The 18,479-nt window shown below is 32.1% G+C and overlaps 1 protein-coding gene across 7 annotated transcripts in view; it reads left to right on the forward strand.

Annotated features, from left to right (window-relative positions):
• The window catches only part of LOC117179349 (nuclear receptor coactivator 3-like), a 316,751-nt gene that overhangs the window by 21,657 nt on the left and 276,615 nt on the right, over window positions 1–18,479 (forward strand). For all 7 annotated transcript variants that reach the window (XM_033371033.1, XM_033371038.1, XM_033371039.1 and 4 more), the window contains exon 2: window positions 2,486–3,560. In XM_033371033.1, the coding sequence (XP_033226924.1) occupies window positions 3,532–3,560 (29 nt within the window). In that variant the 5' untranslated portion in view covers window positions 2,486–3,531. The remainder of the gene's footprint in view (window positions 1–2,485; window positions 3,561–18,479) is intronic.

An 18,479-nucleotide genomic window follows, 5' to 3' on the forward strand; every position in this document is an offset into this window, starting at 1 on the left:
CAGCATAGACTATTATTTTCAGAGAGTATTTGCTTTTTTAACTTCAAATAAATTTCAGCATTGTTTTTCTGATTAATTACTTCTTCGTTTACCTCTCCATTTTTCTCGTTTTTGTAGCAAGTATTGCACACGTCAGTTCTAGGTAATTTAAAACTGAAGCCAAAATTTCGGTTAAAATACTTAAAATAAACGGTTTTTTTTAAAAACATTTTCAACTCTTCTTTTGCCCAAACATATGAATTAACCGTCCTAGTTTTTCACCTGCATTCGTTTGGATAGGACCCTTGCATTTTAACAATCCTCTGAGGAACACATTTTGTTCATTATAGTTCCCGAGATTCTAAAAATTTGTATGTACTTTTTGTTGCACATTTGAAAACTTTTGGTAACATTTTTCTCCACAACAGGATTCAATAGGTTTGAAAGATCTCTCTGGGATTAGAATATCTTTAGCAATAGCGTCTCTTTTAATTTTAGACTTTGTAATGTATTCTTTTCCCTAAAGAAATAACAAATAATGCTATTAACTTCGTCATTAAAAATTTAAAATAATTACTTTAGACTATCTACATATTATATATAGTTCAGTAAAAGAATTATTTAAAAAATCAAGAATAAAAAAAGTCATAAAATATTAAATTTATGATTAAAATTTATTTAAAAATTGTATTGACGGTTTCCAATCGTACCTGATTTCTGGAATATTTTTCCTTATTTTTAATCCACGAATCTTCATTTCTAGTTCTTCTTCTACCTTGTTTCATTTTAATATCTTTTTCTTTTTAATTAATATTCTCAAAAATATCTCAAAAATCTCAATAATCTCAAAAAAATGCTTTTCCAACTATTATAAGAAACAATCACTTCTCTGATTCTATGCTTTATTTGTAGAATTTCATAGAAGATGACAAAAAAGTTACTGTTGTGCATTTGTTTTGGTAAGATTGACTTGACCTTCACGTCGTTCGCTGCAGCGCATACATAGCCGGCCAGGCACGATTTTGGGCAGCGTCAAGATTACCGCTTGGATTTTAAAACATTCATAATTTTTGAACTATTAAACCAATTGATCTAAAACTTTCCAGAAAACTTCTTTGAACCTTAATGAACAACTTTCTCACTGAAAGCTTTCCGTAGCTTAAAATTCGTTCGCTAAACGAGGCACTTGAAGATTAAAATTCATGATTTTTGCATTGCCTCAAAAAAAATTAATAACTTTTTTGTTTTTACAATATTCTCGTTTTTCTTTCTTAGATAGTTTCAGAAGACTTAAACACGTATTTTGTATTGGGGAAATCGGGAAGTGATGAAAATTGGCTAAATTAGCGCGAGTTGAAGTGAAAAAAGATTAGAATTTTTCGTTTTCAAAAAATCCACTTTTTACCAATTATCTCAAAAACTACAAAACCTATAAATTTTTGCAAGAGGAAAAAAAGATGCGCCTTGAAATTCTCTACAAGTATCAGTCTTTAAAATTGAAATTAGAAAGATTTTTCAAATTGACACTCAGGACAATACTTCTCAGGCTGAATCCGGCCGTGTCCCCTTTTAGTTGCCAGCGGTTCGATTTTATTTAAAAGAATTTATTCCCCAATTTTCGTGAAAAATCACCGTATGTACCGTATTTTAAGAGCATTTTAGGTTATGTAGTTTACAATATTAAAATATAAATTAGAGTGCAACTCTTCAGTAGCCCTATCTTCTATAGCTCTTAAGAAAATTGACGCCGCGCCGCATGAGGTGTAAAAGGAGCAGCGCGGGGTGCGCAGGATTTGATGTGGCTGAAGTTTTGAATGTTCAAATGAACGAAACATTGTTTCAACTGCAATATAAAATATGAATTATAATTATGTTTCAATAATAAATGAATTCCGATATAAATAAACAAACATTTTAGCCTTTTTTATAGGTTACATAGTTATCAGTAAAAAATTTCGTTCATTTGAATGTTTGGAACTTCAGTTACATCAGGATTTGCGTTTGTCTTCCAGGCGCGCACTCAGACTTGAACAAACAAAAGCGGAGCGGACTATAATGAGTTAGTTCCCACCCTCAAAATCGGCGCTATAGAAGAGTTTCACTTTATTTTAATTTAGAATTTTCTGGTTTTCTAGTTCCTATTGTAAAACGTCGAAATATAAATGCGTTGAGTGTCAAAGGTTTTGTTCAGCTTGTAATAAAATAAATTACAATTTGTCTGAACATTACTTGTAATTATTTTTCTAGCAATTGTGATCTTAGTTTTCACTCCGAATTCAGCAATAGAATTTCATCTCATCTTGTTAATGCAAGCCGATAAATTAAATGTGTAATGTAATCGAAAATTTCGAGTGGGTCAGTTTGTATTGACATTACAGACCTCTTTTTGTGGCAGCCCTGGAAGTAACAGTAACAACTCTTTCATGAAATCTCATTTAGACATCATCCATTTAAAATGAAGACCTGACTCGCCTTATCTTATCACTTTCTTTTCTATTATCCGCAGGATCAGCATCGTTATCGAGGCCTCATCCCCAGGTCCTAGTTTCCGAGGCGAAACGGCTCGTGATCAAGACAGGAATCGCGACCACCAAGAATCGTATCAGATTGGCGAAAAATCGACACTCGTCTCCCTTGAACTTGAATTGCATATTCTCGCTTCGTTGACTTGAGGAAGAGTCAGGAACTCGGACATCGCCAAGTAAGATCTCTCCAGTTTTCCCTCAGTCCTCATTTTTCACGAGGTTTGACGTCTCCGAAAACAAAGGAAGGAGTCTCTTGGAAGACGGAGCGAGTTCGGAAGACGGAAAGAGAGGGGTGGATCCACGGAGAAATAAAAAAAAGTGAGACGAACAGACTTGGATACCCGGAGGACAAAAGCCGAAAGAAGTAGGCGGTGGAGAAGAAGAGGAAGAAGAAGTAGCCAGAGAGAGAGAGAGTCTGTCTACCTTTCTCGAAAGAGCGAGTGAGATTAACCCTTGGTTCGAACGAGAAGGCTTCCCTTCGCATCTGGCGAGAAACTTCTAGGAAGGATTCTTCCTCACGACCGTTTCAGGAATAACAAAGTGGACGGCCAAATGCAAAAATAAAACACGAACGATTTTTAAGAGGCCTCTCGCCAATCTAGCCTAGGTTCCAGTTTTTCGAGCAGCCTCGAAACCGGGGAGGAACTGGTCCTAGGGCCCAGAATAGAGAGACAAAGAGAGAGGAAGTGAGGGGATCAGAAAGGGCGAATGTTGCCGGACTAGTGTGCCGTCAAATTTCTTCGGCTCTGTTGGTTGTGCATTATAAGTTCGCTGAGAGTTCGTATTCAGTGGATAAAGTGCGCGAGTGTGTTTCTAGGTGATTTCCCTTCCCCAGGAGGTGGCGAGTTGTTGAAACAAGAGTTGGGCTGGGCGGTGCTGTTGGTGCTCTTTCTGCTTCTGGTTTTGATCAACCAGTAGAGAAGTGGGACAACCACGTGAACATCATTTGCAAGCAAGAACCACATATATTATCACGGATCACCCTCAGCTGTTTCACGCCACGCCCACCCTCGATGAGAGGAGGCACATGTCCATTGCTGCCGCTGAAAATGCAGGGTGAGTCTTGATTTACCAAGTTGCAAGCAAGGTGGTCACTGGTCACTCGAAATTTCTGAACACAATCCGGTTCATGCACGGTTTTCTAACCAATCTAACCTGCAGGGCTCGGATTCTGCGACGTTTGCCCACTTTTTTTTTTTTAAATCCGACTAATTGAGACTTTTCCCCGTTTTCTCAGTACTTCGTTATACTCGTTTTCAATTGGGATCACTATGAAACTTTAACATTTGAAACTCACGACTAGAACAAATGGTTCCATTTTAATTGAGGACATTCAAAATTGAAGAGTTTTTAATTCCGTAAATTTTTTCCCTTATTCCCCCTTTTTTAAAAAGGAATTCCTTTTTTTTCCTTCTGTTTTCAAGACACTTCTCCATTTTGTCTTTTTCGCTTACATGCGAACTAAATTAATAGAACCAAGTCATAAAATCCAACTACTTTTGGTTGAAATTTCATTCTTCATTGAAGATTTTATTTTGTTCAAAATTCGTATTTTTTGGTCACAAATTCAACTGTTTTGTTCAAGAATTTCCTTTAGATAAAAAATTCATCCATTTAAGGGGCCGTTCACAAAATACGTGATACCTTTTTCAGGAACTTTTGGAGAATGATACTTCGACAGACCCCCCCCCCCCCCCCCCCCCCCCCCCCCCCCCCCAAACGCATCACGTATTTTTTGAACGGCTCCTAACTCTCTTCTACAAAATTGATCTTTTTAGCATGTAAATTTACCCTTAAAGGGCACACTTCCGTAAAATTACATAAAGAGCATACTGGGTGTTAAACACCTAAGGGCATTGAAACCTGTACTGTGCCGACGGTATTGGATAGTTTTTTTTTACAAGAAAATCAATTATTTTTAATCTATCTATTCATAACTTTTCAAGTTTTTGATATTTTTACTTAAAATTTTACCTGAATACTTCCGAGATACGGGGCTTTAAAAATAAAATTAATCTTATGGTGTTCGTTCCAAAAAAGATATTTATTCTGAAAAATAAAAGCTTCAATTCAATGAAAAATGAAACACCTTAATTTGCGTGATTAAACTATTTTATTGATCTTAAACTGCGTATGAAAATTATAACAATCAAAATTATGTGAAATGACATAGAAAAATAGGTTTTCATATCATTCGTTAATCTTGCGCCATATGTTTCATTTTCTTGAATTTGGTACGTTTTTTTAAAGCGCAAATAAGTCGCTGGGTCTTATACGCCCAGTATGCCCTTTAAGGGTTATACTATTTGGTTAAAAATTCGATATTTTGATTGAAAAAACATTTGGTTGCAAATTCAACTTTCTTGTAAAAAATTACCTTGTTTGTTGTAAATTTAACTGTCCCCTAGAAAAATCTGCCTTCTTGGCATGAAAATTCAAATATTTGGTTAAAATTTCGACTATTTGGTTAAAATTTTAATTATTTTTAAAAAAATTCATCTTTATGGTCTTTTTATTGAACACTCCCATTTTCGATAGAAAATTCATCCTTTTGGATAGAAATTTTTTTTTACGATAAAAAGTAATATTTTTGTCGTTGAAAATTTAACTGTCTTCCAAAAAATTGATCTTCTTAGCATGAAATATCAACTATTTGGTTTAAAATTCAACCATTTGATGAAGATTTAATTATTTGGTTGAAAATGTATCTTTCTTCGCTGAAAATTTATTTTTCTGGGTTTGAAAATTAACTTTTTGTAATAAATTTAACTGTCTTAAAAATTCCTCTTTTTGCCTTGAAAATTAAACGGCTATTTTGTCGAAGTTCAATATTCTTTTTTTTTAATTAGATCATTTCGTTGAAGATTCATCTTTGTTGGTTAATAATTTAACTTTTTTGTTAAAACCTCAATTACTTGGTTAAAAATTCTTCTCTTTTGCTTGAAATTTATCAACTATTTGGTTGTAAATACAACAGTTTGGTTGGTTTTTATTTAATTCAACTGTTTGATTAAAAAAAAATATTATTCATTCATTTTTGAAAGTCAACTTTTTTTCTAAACTATTCGACTTTTCAACTTGAAAATCCAACTTTTTTGTTAAAAAATTCGTCTCTTTTGGTTGAAAATTCCAGTAATTTTTTCAAAATGAAACATAGTTCGACTTGAAATTATAGGAATTAACACATTTTATATTGAATTCTGGACAGTATATTTTTTAATTTAATCATCTCATTTTATAATTAAATTATACCATCCCAAACTTAAAGCCTAGCTATTGAGTAATTGCAAAATTAAAATGTTCATAATGAATTTTTTAGAAGTTCAAAATTAATATGAATTCTAAACTTCTTTCATTCAAATATGAATATTTGGAAATCAATGAGAATGATGTACTTTATATTCCTAAAGTAATAAAGTTATTATTTCAGTGATTCAGGGCCTGATACTACTTTTTTATTTATCTTTAAAAACTTAATGCGACTTTAGAAAATTTTTTTCGAACTTCTACGCGAATTTTTGCAGCCTTCTAGTCGATCCGAGCTCTGAACCTTTCTTAAGGTCAAAACCAAAACTTTGGCACAGCTTTTACTATGGTTTTTAGAAGTGAAGATATTAGATTATAACTTTTTATTTTTTCAAAGTTTGACTAAATTTTTTTGTTAAAGTGATGAGTATTTGAATTTTAAACGTTGAAATTTAAAAAACGCAAAATGACAGGCAATTTTTGTCTTCAAATTTGACCACATTTGCCTTCTTTCTAAAGCTGTTTACGATTTTTTATTTATCAAAGGTGTTTTTAGAACATTTGAATTCTGACATAATAGTTTATTTGCGCAGTAATTCATGATATATTTAATAGGGTGGTCAAAAATGATTTAGGTTTTAGGCAGGTTTTGACAGTCCTCTAAATAAATATTTTTTAGTTCTAGAAAAATTCTGGAGACATTTTAACCCTAGAAGGAATAATTTTGAGGAGAGACATGTTAGACCAAAAAAAACGTTTTGTACCACCCTAATATTTAAGATAATAGTCGTGCTAAAAATCAGATATGTGAAAAAATAGTTCTATGAAAAAAGTTGAAAATTAACAAAAAATGTATATTTTGAAAATGTTTGTTATAATTGATTTTTTTGTTAATAGTCGATTTTTAATAAATGATGGCTTATTTTTCAGGAGAAAATATTCTCTACAACTTTACGGTTTCTATTCTTGAATGTAAATTTTTCTATGGATGAAAATGTAAAAAAAAAGTGCTAAAAGAAATAACTGTGACGATTTTTGACTAATGTTTAAAATTGAAAACAGTAGAGTTTTAGGAAATGTTTTCTATGAAAAAATAAGGCAGGATTTATTAAAATTCAACCATTTTTCTAAAATGGGTAAGACACGACAGTACGAAAAAATTTAATTGAAAAAAATACTTGTAAAATGATTATTATTTTCAGGTTTAAATTTTTGTCATAAAATACAGTGCTTTTGGTTCATAAGTAATGACTTATAGTATCATTTTAATTTAAAAAGAAAATAGAAAACTTTTTTTACGGAGGCCTGATTTTTGGTCCAACTTTCTTAAGAGAAAAATAGTACGTTGTATAGTAGAGGTCGAAAACTGACAAATTTGTTGTTGATTTTTCAAAATTTTAATTTGAGAAAGTATTTTGATTTCAATGGACAAAAATTGTTTGATTCGTTAAATAACTTTGTTTAAAAATCTAAAAAAAATGCGGGTGCTTACGAGTTTTTGTCCATTTCTTGGTCCAGGTGCCACACTATCATTGCTGCAATTCTGCCAGCTGTTTTCCTATGACCGTTTAAATACACTTTGAGAGGAATAGAATGTCAAAGCGAGAGGAGAGATAGAGCGACAAAGGGAGATACAATTAGAGGAGAGCATTATATTGCAGAGAGTTGTCGGTTTAAACCCGGTTTGAACAGAAATACAGAGAACCGAACAAAACAGAGAAGTTTGTAATGGTTGGGTGCCGCTGAGAGAAAGAGTGAAAGAGAGAGAGAGATAGTGAGAGTGAGCGTGAGAGTGAGGGGTTTGCAAGAAAAGGGGAAGTGGGTTGGGGGGGGGAGCCTTGGCCCGGATCCACTGGTGGCTTTACCCTGGAGATCAGTGTCGTGGGGTCCAGAGGAACTCATCGACGGCCCCTGCTACATGAAGCCACTCCACGTGATGTCGAAAAGTATCTGATTACCCAGATTCGCGTTTACTTTTCGTGGAGTAGTCAGTAGAACGAGAGTGAGAGGCACCTTGACTTACGTCGAGGAGCCGAGCTCTACGCTCTGAAAGTCTGAACAATTTGAACGAACGTCTTTCATCACTGCTTTGGTAACTCCAGAGCTCTGCCGTTCTACGGGAAAAGGCAGTAACTGCAAAAAGATCTAAAAGTTAGTTTTTTATGTCACTGAACTCGTTGAAGAGAGATCTACTGATATGTCGAAGTCATTTGTTTAATGATTAATGTTATTTGAATTAATTATTGCATCATCAACAGATTTAAAGGCAGCAACTACACAGTCTGGGAATCTAACGCCTGAATTCGGGGCTGACTTCTACACAAGAAGACCGCTTCTGCTGCTTGCTTTCTTTCGTAGAAGTCGCAGAATCTCGCGGCTTTGAGTTATGTGTAAAAAGGCAGCAACTACCACCAAAACCCATTATAATTTCACTTAATGTCTTTTGCCGTATAAACGGTTTGCAATTTCGGCAGCATCTGTATTTTTAGGTGTTCATCAACAATTTTTATAACTATTTATTCATAGATGGATAGACGGCACTATAATTACTCAATGACAGTCGAAGAAGTATTCAAATATCTATTAAATTAGGCGGAGTAGGAAAGATTCAAACGTTTTCGTCGGTATTCTCCGTTTACTGTTTTTGTTTTGGTAACTCCCAGAGTTTTGTCGTGCAGATAATTTTTTATAATAAATTTTTTGGCGACGTAAGTCATAAAGATGCGTTTTTCATGCCCAATAATCTCAAAATTAATGTGTTTTTTTACTTTCTCATCATTTATGATTGAGAAAGTATTAGAATTGTCGGGAATTTGACATCACAATTTTTCAACGGATCTCCACGTTTCGAGACCCCCTGAATCCGAAAATCAAGTTTTTACGATGACATCTGCCTGTCTGTCTGTCCGTCCGTCCGTAGAAACTATAACTCTCGAAAAAATTGACGGATCAAATCCATCTTTGGCACACTTTTTTACGTCTTAAAAGGAAGGACGAGTTCGTTAACCAGCCATTTTTGATAAAAATTTAAAAAGTGAGCGCATTTAAAAAAATTTTGAGACCACTTTTTTCTGAATTGGAAAATTCAATGTACGGATATTTATAGTATTAAAAAGAACAAACAATTTATCCTAATTACTTTTTTCGATAAAAAGAAAATTCTCAGAGTTATAGCATTTTCAAAAAATTTTTAATCAACCGAAAATCAAAATTTTAAGTCAAAAAACGCATGATATGAAAAAAGTTAAGAAAAGAAAAACATTTCCTTTTGAAATCCCTACAAGATTATCATAAAAAATTTTTGGTTTTTCTTGAAAAATCGAAATTTCACATTTTGATTGCACAAAAATAATGAAAAATCAAAAATTCCATTTTGTGGTCAAACTATGTAGGACACGAAAAAAGATGAATAAAAAAAATTATTATCTCAAGAAAGATCTACAATTTCGTGAAGAAGCACTTTTTGAGAGGACGCGTATTTTTTGTTTTATTCCTCAAAAATAACATTGAAAATAAAAAAATAAAATAAAAATGTGTGGAAAAACTACGAAAGTTGCGAGAAAAAAGATTGAACAAAACCTGTTTACAAATATCTGTCGAAAATCGAGCACGCAGCGCGAGTGTCACGATTAGAATGTGTACCTCAAAGCCTTCAGAGCTTTGAGAAACTTAATCTTTGACTAAACATAATTAGTTAGATAATTCAGAATATGAAGACGCATAAAAATACTGCCATCTAAAACAGATCTTTTTGATAAAGTTTAATTCAAGCATTCCAAATACAAAGAACAAACATCCGAGCGCGAAGCGCGAGGTAACCCATTATCATTTTTTTTTCAATTCGCCCTGAATACATAAATTCATCTTGAATTCTTATGGATTTTACTAGATTCTTTTTCGATAATTTTTCTAAATCCACTCAATTCAAATACTTTAGGCATTTTTTCTTAATCCGTCCTGAAGTATTTTAAACTCGCCTTTTAATTCTTAGGCATTTCATCAAATTATTTTAATTCCTTTTTTTAATTGTTTTGAAATAATCCATACCCTAAAAAATTGTACACAGGTAGAGAGTCTACCATTTTTTAGGGTAGGGATAGAGGTTGGGCCCTTTTCTTATTTTGGAGTAACCGACGTAAGTAAACTTCGTCTGCGTCAAATTGACCCCCATTTACAGTGCGAGAATTTATCATTTGTTTTCAATTCATTTGGAATTGAACCTGAATTCTTAGTAATTCATCCTGATTAAAAAAAAAATTCTTTTGAATTCTCTGTAATTTTCTTTATCACTGAACTGTTTTAATTTCTTCCTGAATTCTGTTGAATTATTATTAAATTTCTAAGAAATTTCATTAAATTCTTTTGAATTCCCTCAAACTTTTCTGAATTCTCTCCAAAAATGTAATGCATTTTGTTTAGGCCGTGACCACGTGTACAGAAATTTCGGTATGAACAGTCGCATTTTTTTCGGTACGAATAACTGAACCTGAAAAAGGGACTATTTGTACCGAATTTTCGGTACAAATAGCCAGATTTTTTCGCCGCACATTACAATATTTTTTAATTGTTTTCAATTCACTGTTTTTTTTTAAATTTTACTTTGAAGTATTATGAAGTTCATCGAATTTTTCTAATTTTACTTAAATTTCGCTGAACCACTCAACTTTTATTTAATTCATTGTTTTTTTAAATTCACTAACATTCTAATGAGGTTCTTCAAAGTCTTTTAAATTCTTCTAAATTCGCTCAACTTCGTCTGGAATTGTTATAAATTTTACCGGATTTTTTACCATTTTGTGAATGAAAAAGAACATTAGTCACAATATTATTGCAGATTGGTCACTTTTGGTCACATTTAGTATAAGTAGGTAACTTTTTCACATTTTTAAGGAAATTTAAACTGGTTAAAATAAATTTTCGTCTGCAGAACAAAGTTTCCTGGCCTATAGATATGTCTTATTTCATTTGGACAGCATAGTTCCAAATATACTAATTTTACTTTCAGTTTTTGGGTTTGGACGTCGAAAGACAGCGACACACATTTAGAGTTTCGAGTTATTTTTTAGGATTTTTTGTCTATCTTAGGTCGAGAAAAGATGTCCGTTAAGCTGGCAGGACCACATTGCAAAATTGGATTGAAAACCTATAGAGAATTTAGGGCTCATTTAGGGCTAATTTAATGCCCCATTGCCAAATTTAATGCTTTTCATTTGCACAAAAAGCCGGTGGTCATGCTAGCTTAACGTTAAGATACCAGAATCACACATAGTAAAAAACTAATTTTTCCAAATTTCTTTGCTCTATAACTTAGGGCTCACTTAATTCCTATTGTCAAATTTAATGTTCCGCAATTTTTCGAAAAAACCTGCGGTCATGCTAGCTTAACGTTAAGCTAACAGGACCACACAGAGAAAAGAACGACTTAGGCATAATTTATTTCCACAATAATTGAGGGCTCATTTAGGGCTCTAGCAATATGAGAATGAAAAATTTTTAAAAATGGTTATTAATTTTTGTTTAAAGAATTCTAGTAAAAATGAATTCAACCAATTTCTTTTTCTGTCCTATATTAAGGCTCACTTAGGGCTCCTTGAATACAATATTTGAATTTAACAAAAAATTATTTTATTTTCGTTTATTTTGTATAATTTCAGGCTCATTTAAGGCTCCTGAAATATCATCTACCGAAGGTCTTGAGATATATATTTGTTATATATGGTGTTTTGCCACCTTAACGTTATAAAAAATACGTGAAGAAAACCATAAAACACATTTTTACTCTTCGCATAATTTAGGGCTCCTTTATGACTAATTTGGGCCGGTATTTCCAAATGTTGAGTTCTAGTATTTTTTGTAAAAATAGATAAACAATTGTTTATAAACATTTTTTAAAATCTTTAATTATCATATTCCCAGAGCCCTAAATGAGCCCTAAACTATTCTATGAAGTGAATTTTCTGTAAAATCATTTTTATTACGTTTTACAGCAATTTTGAACTAATTTATTGTTAAGTTATTGCAAACACTATTTTTTACAAAAAATAAAAGAGCCCAAAATTTAGTACTACGGGCCCAAATTAGTCCTCAATGAACCCTAAACTATGCGAGGAGTAAAAATGGGTTTTATGGTTTTCTTCACGTATTTTTTATAACGTTAACATAGCACAACACCATATACAAGGTGATTTTTTTACTTGAAATTTTCAAATATGATTTAAGATTTCGAATTTGCCCCAACCCCCAGGGGGCGGTGTGGGGGAACCGATTTTAACATCAGTGTATGTACTCCTCAGAGTGATAAAATTTGGATTCATAACATTTTTTCGTAGAGTGCCTATTTTTCGAGATATTTGAAAGTTTAAAGTTAAAAAAATCACCCTTTATAACAAAAAAAATCTGCCCGTCTCGCGGGCACATGCTCATCGCGCGGTAGGCGCGCGACTCGCTTTGCTCGCAAGTTTGAGCGCGCCTACGGCGCGCAACGGTCGAATCTCGCGCTTTGCGCTCATAGTACATAGTACATAGTATATCCACAAAATGGAATTTTTTATTTTTCATTATTTTTTGTGCAATAAAAATTTGAATTTTTGATTTTTGAAGAAAATCCACAAATTTGTTATGATGATCTTACAGGGCTTTCAAAAAAAAATGTTTTTTTTTCTCTTGACTTTTTTTCTTAACGTGCGTTTTTTGGCTTGAAATTTTGATTTTCGGTTGATTTACAAAATTTTGAAAACTCTATATCTCTGAGAATGTTTATTTTATCGAAAAAAGTCATAAAGATCAATTGTTTGTCCTTTTTAATATTATAAATATCCGTATATAGAATTTTCAAATTCAGAAAAAAGTGGTCTCAAAAATTTTTTAAATGCGCTCACTTTTTGAATTTTTATCAAAAATAACTGGTTCACGAACTCGTCCTTTCTTTTAAGACCTAAAATAAGTGTGCCAAAGATGAATTTGATTTGCTCATTTTTTCGAGAGTTATTGTGTTTACGGACGGCCGGACTGACAGACAGACATATGCCATCGTGAAAACTTGATTGTCGGATTCAGGGGGTCTCGAAACGTGGAGATCCGTTGAAAAAGTGTGATGTCAAATTCCCGACAATTCTAATACCTACTCAATCATAAATGATGAGAATGTAAAAAGGACAAAAAAAATATCGCAAGACTTCCAGTGGATGATATTTCAGGAGCCTTAAATGAGCCTGAAATTATGCAAGAGAAACGAAAAGAAAATAATTTTTTGGGGTAAATTTGTTTAAACAATTTTTTGTCCAATCCAAATATCATATTCATGGAGCCCTAAGTGAGCCTTAACATAGGGTAGAAGAAGAAATTTGCTTAATTCACTTTTAATAGAATTGTTTAAACAAAAATTATTGAAACAATTTATTTAAATTTTTCATTATATTGCCAGAGCCCTAAATAAGCCCTAAATTATTGTGAAAAGAAATAATGCCTGAGTCGGTTTTTTCTCTGTGTGGTCCTGCTAGGTTAACGTTAAGCTAGCATGACCACAGGTTTTTTCGAAAAATTTCGGAGCATTAAATTTGACAATAGGGCATTAAGTGAGCCCTAAATGAGTTCTAAATTATAGAGCAAAGAAATTTCGAAAAATTATTTTTTTATTATGTGAGCTTCTACTATCTTAACGTTAAGCTAGCGGGACCACCGGTTTTTTTATTTCAATATCGGGTAAGTGCTACATGGCCAAAATAAGAATTTATGTTTGAAACTAGTAGATCAATAGTTAATATTAGAATTAAAAATGTTTGTTCTTTTTATTCTTGGGTTATTATTTGCTAGTTTCAGCATCATTGATTTCCATTACGGGAATCTCTTCACCACTAATTGTGATGAAACTGTATTCAGCTGATTTTGCAACATGAATACAATTTTCTCACCCCTCGTTTTGTGAATCACGTTTTCTTGACTGGAAAAACGAGGTGATTCATTGTGAATAGAAACCCTATTTGATCAAACCCAAGGCGAAACTTACATAAATTACAGTTGGCCTTGTTATATTTTTGAGTAATCGAATCATTTCCGAAATATTGCATCATCAGGAGCTGCACTTATCTGAAAGACAAATACGTTCTTGTCTACTTTAGATCAGCACGGTGAACAACAGTATGCTGTGATCTATAAAGATTTAAACGCGCACTTGAGGAGACGTCGTATGACTCGAATTTAACCTTATAGGCTGATTCGCTTGGATCTTGATTCACGCTTCTTTTTATCCAGCATCATTATTTAATTTAAAAATATTGCGTTTATAATTTAAAAAAGAGACAAGGATATCTCACATTTTAAATTTCCCTTGAAAATGTACTACGAGTTTTCGTCTCTTGACTTTCTTTAATTAAAATTATTTGACTGTGTCAATTTCGCTTTTTACCCCTGTTTTCAAAAAAATTCCCCTTTTCCTCATTTTTTCGTTCTAATGCGAAGTGAATTAGTAAAACCCAGTAACAAAATCATACTACCTTTGGTTGAAAGTTAATTTTTTGGAATTATTAATTCTTCTAATTAGTTGAAAATTTGATTGTTCTGTTGCTAGTTCAAGTATTTTGTTAAAAAGTCATATTTTTTGGTCAAAAATTTAACTACTTGGTTGACACTTTAACTACTTTATTAAAAATTATTTAATTTTTTGAAGATTTATCTATTTTGATGACATTTTTTTTAACCCTACACGGATCCTGCGGGGGACAAATGTGCCCCACGCGAATTTCAATTAATTCTCCTGAGCAAATGTGTCTGATTTTGTGGTGCAGAACCTATCCTAGAGTGCGGTGAAGTGGTTAATGTTGCCGATTGTTCGCTGTCTGTCAAGTAAAAAGCAAATGCTAAGCGCTTAGGGCACATTTGTCCCCCAGAGGATCCGTTACGTTCGAGTTTCGTCACGTTAAGTCAATCTCATATTTTCATGTAAATGAACGCATTTGACGTATATTTAGAGTATATCACTGGTATTTTGATATTTCGAATTGATTTTTTGTAATGTAAGTGAAAATTATATGTAAAAATTACTAAAAATGTGATATATATCAATGTAAAGTTGTTTTCTTTAATTTTATTCATACAGTGATCATACAATCCAATAATAAATCAATTAATAAATAATAAATGAATAATTGTTTTTTTATCAAAGTTGTCTAGAATATACGAACTAAAAAGTGCCGATGCTGTGACTACAGTGTCGCAGGAAAGAGAGAGAAGTTGCAACCGACCTGTGTGTGACGAACATAGGGCGGTCTTGTGCAACCTTTGCACCGAAGTAGATTAAGCTTATTTAATGCAAAATTTATTGTAATTAATTGTTTTTTAATTTAATTTAATTTCGAGAATTAGTTTAAAAATAAAAATAGTTCTTTTTAGAAAAGTCTTCTTTTTTTAATTCCGATGAATTTTTCCTATCTTTCAAACTTACTAACCGCTTTTTCATTGAAAAAAACTTTTTCTTAATTTTTTTATCTTTATTTAAATGAAACCACTTTATTGTGCATCAGAAAACAAAGAGATTGACCTATTATATATTCAAATTATTTATAATAATAAGCATTCTGCCCGCGCTCATGATATTCCTAATTTTTTTAATTTTTCTAACTTCGAATGTTCAAATAATATACTTTTTGAAAGGAACCTAATTACAAGCTACACTACCTTAAAGTACAATTTTTCCCCTTCAAAATGGCGTTTGAAGTTTTAAAATTAGTTGATTAGAAAAGAAATGACATGATTTTTTTCAAAAAATGTCAAAAACACGATTTTTCTCGATTTTTATTTTTTTAAACATTTTTTTAAACATTTTAAATTCATTGAAACAGGATCTTATATACACCAATCTCTCCGACATTAAAAAATGAAGAGAATGGTGTATACTAACATCTGATGCCGATGAAAGGAAAAGATTGTGCACAAGGAATCGAAATGGGGGACATTTGTCGCCCACAGGAGCCGGTGAGGGCAAAAAAATGTATAGGATCCGTTTAGGGTTAAAATTGCTTTTCTTAACTGAAAAATGGCTATTTATTTTCGTGCTGAAAATTTATCGTTTTTAGTTTCAAGATGCAAATATGTATATGTACTTGAATTTACAAACGTTCATTTGAACGAAATTAAAAAAATTTAAAAAAAAATTTTTTTTGCTTAAATCAATTAGAACGACAAAAAAATATTCTGTCGGAAAGAATTGTCGAATAAAATTTTTTTAAGGGTTTACCCACCCTTACACATCACCCATTATTTAGGCCTGCCTAATGCAAGTTTAATTGTCGATATTTGAAAATATAAAGACGTCAAAAATTATCTTCTTTTATCTCAGTAATTATATAGTCGGTGAGAATGTTCGGCAACACCCCTAAAAACTTAAAATGTTAAAAATGACACGTTTGATTGTCGATATTTGGAAATACAAAAACGTCAAAAATTCTCTTTTTTTACCTCACAAATGATAGAGTGAGTGAGATTGGGCAGGACCCCTAAAACTACGCTCAATATATCCCCACCTAAAATGTTAAAAATGGCAAGTTTGATTGTCGATATTTGAAAATACAAAAACGTCAAAAAAATCTCTTTTTTAATCTTACTAATTATAGAGTGAGTGAGAAAGTTCGGCAAGCCCCCTAAAAACCACCCTTAATATATCCGCACCTAAAATGTTAAAAATGATACGTTTGATTGTCGGTATTTGAAAACACAAAAACGTCAAAAATTCTCGTTTTTTACCTCACTAATTATAGAGTGAGTGTGAAAGTTCGGCAAGACCCCTACAAATCACCCTTAATATATCCGCACATAAAATGTTAAGAATGACAAGTTTGATTGTCGATATTTGAAAATATAAAAACGTCAAAAATCCTTTTTTTTTATCTCACTAATTATAGAGCGAGTGACAAAGTTCGGCAAGACCCTTAAAAACCACCCTTAGTATACCCACACCTAAAATTTTCAAAATGACAAGTTTGATTGTCGATATTTAAAAATATAAAAACGTCAAAAATTCTCTTTTTTTATCTCACTAATTATAGAGTGAGTGAAAAAGTTCGGCAAGACCCCTAAAACCACCCTTATTATATCCACACCTAAAATGTTAAAAATGACAATTTTCATTTTCGATATTTAAAAATATGAGAACATCAAAATTTATCTTTTTCTATCTCACTAATTATAGAGTGGGTGAGAAAGTTCTGCAAGACTCCTAAAAACCACCCTTAATATATCCACACCTAAAATGTTAAAAATGACAAGTTTGAGTGTCGATATTTGAAAATATAAAAATGTCCAAAATCCTCTTTTTTATCTCACTAATTATAGAGTGAGTGAGAAAGTTCGACAAGACCCCTAAAAACCACCCTTAAAATAACCACACCTAAAATGTTAAAAATGACCATTTTGATTGTCGATATTTGAAAATATAAAAACGTGAAAAATTATCCTTTTTTACGTAACTAATTATAGAGTGGGTGAGAAAGTTCGGCAAGACCCCTAAAAACCACCCTTAATATATCCGTGCCTAAAATTTTAAAAATAACAATTTTGATTGTCGATATTTGAAAATATAAAAACGTCAAAAATTCTCTTTTTTTATCTCATCAATTATAAAGTGGGTGAGAAAGTTCGACAAGACCTCTAAAAACCACCCTTAATATAACCACACCTAAAATGTTAAAAATGACCATTTTGATTGTCGATATTTGAAAATATAAAAACGTGAAAAATTACCTTTTTTTACCTAACTAATTATAGAGTGAGTGAGAAAGTTCAGCAAGACCCCTAAAAACCACCCTTAAAATAACCACACCTAAAATGTTAAAAATGAACATTTTGATTGTCGATATTTGAAAATATAAAAACGTCAAAAATTCTCTTTTTTGATCTCACTAATTATAGAGGGAGTGAGAACGTTCGGGAAGACCCCTAAAACCACCCTTAATATAACCACGCCTAAAATGTTAAAAATGACCATTTTAATTGTCGATATTTGAAAATATAAAAACGTGAAAAATTATCTTTTTTTACCTAACTAATTATAGAGTGAGTGAGAAAGTTCGGCAAGACCCCTAAAAACCACCCTTAAAATAACCACACCTAAAATGTTAAAAATGACCATTTTGATTGTCGATATTTGAAAATATAAAAACGTCAAAAATTATCTTTTTTTACCTAACTAATTATAGAGTGGGTGAGAAAGTTCGACAAGACCCCTAAAAACCACCCTTAATATATCCGTGCCTAAAATTTTAAAAATAACAATTTTGATTGTCGATATTTGAAAATATAAAAACGTCAAAAATTCTCTTTTTTTATTTCATCAATTATAAAGTGGGTGAGAAAGTTCGACAAGACCTCTAAAAACCACCCTTAATATTTCCTCATCTAAAATGTTAAAATCGACCAGTTTATTGTCGATATTTGAAAATACAAAATGGTCAAAAATTCTCTTTTTTTAGTTTTTGCCGAACTTTCTCACCCACTCTATAATTAGTTAGATAGAAAAAGAGAATTTTTGACGTTTTTATATTTTGAAATATCGACAATCAAACTTGTCATTTTTAACATTTTAGGTGTGGGTACATTAGGGGTGGTTTTCAGGGGTCTTGCCGAACTTTCTCACTCCCTTTACCAGGTGTATACATATGAAACCGGTATTGCCATTTAGCGGCCAGTAGGCACACTTGTAGGCACTGTCGGAACTTACCATTTGTGCTAATTGGCGTA

The sequence above is a fragment of the Belonocnema kinseyi genome, chromosome 9 (assembly GCF_010883055.1).
Source record: "Belonocnema kinseyi isolate 2016_QV_RU_SX_M_011 chromosome 9, B_treatae_v1, whole genome shotgun sequence".
NCBI classification, from domain to species: Eukaryota; Metazoa; Arthropoda; class Insecta; order Hymenoptera; family Cynipidae; genus Belonocnema; species Belonocnema kinseyi.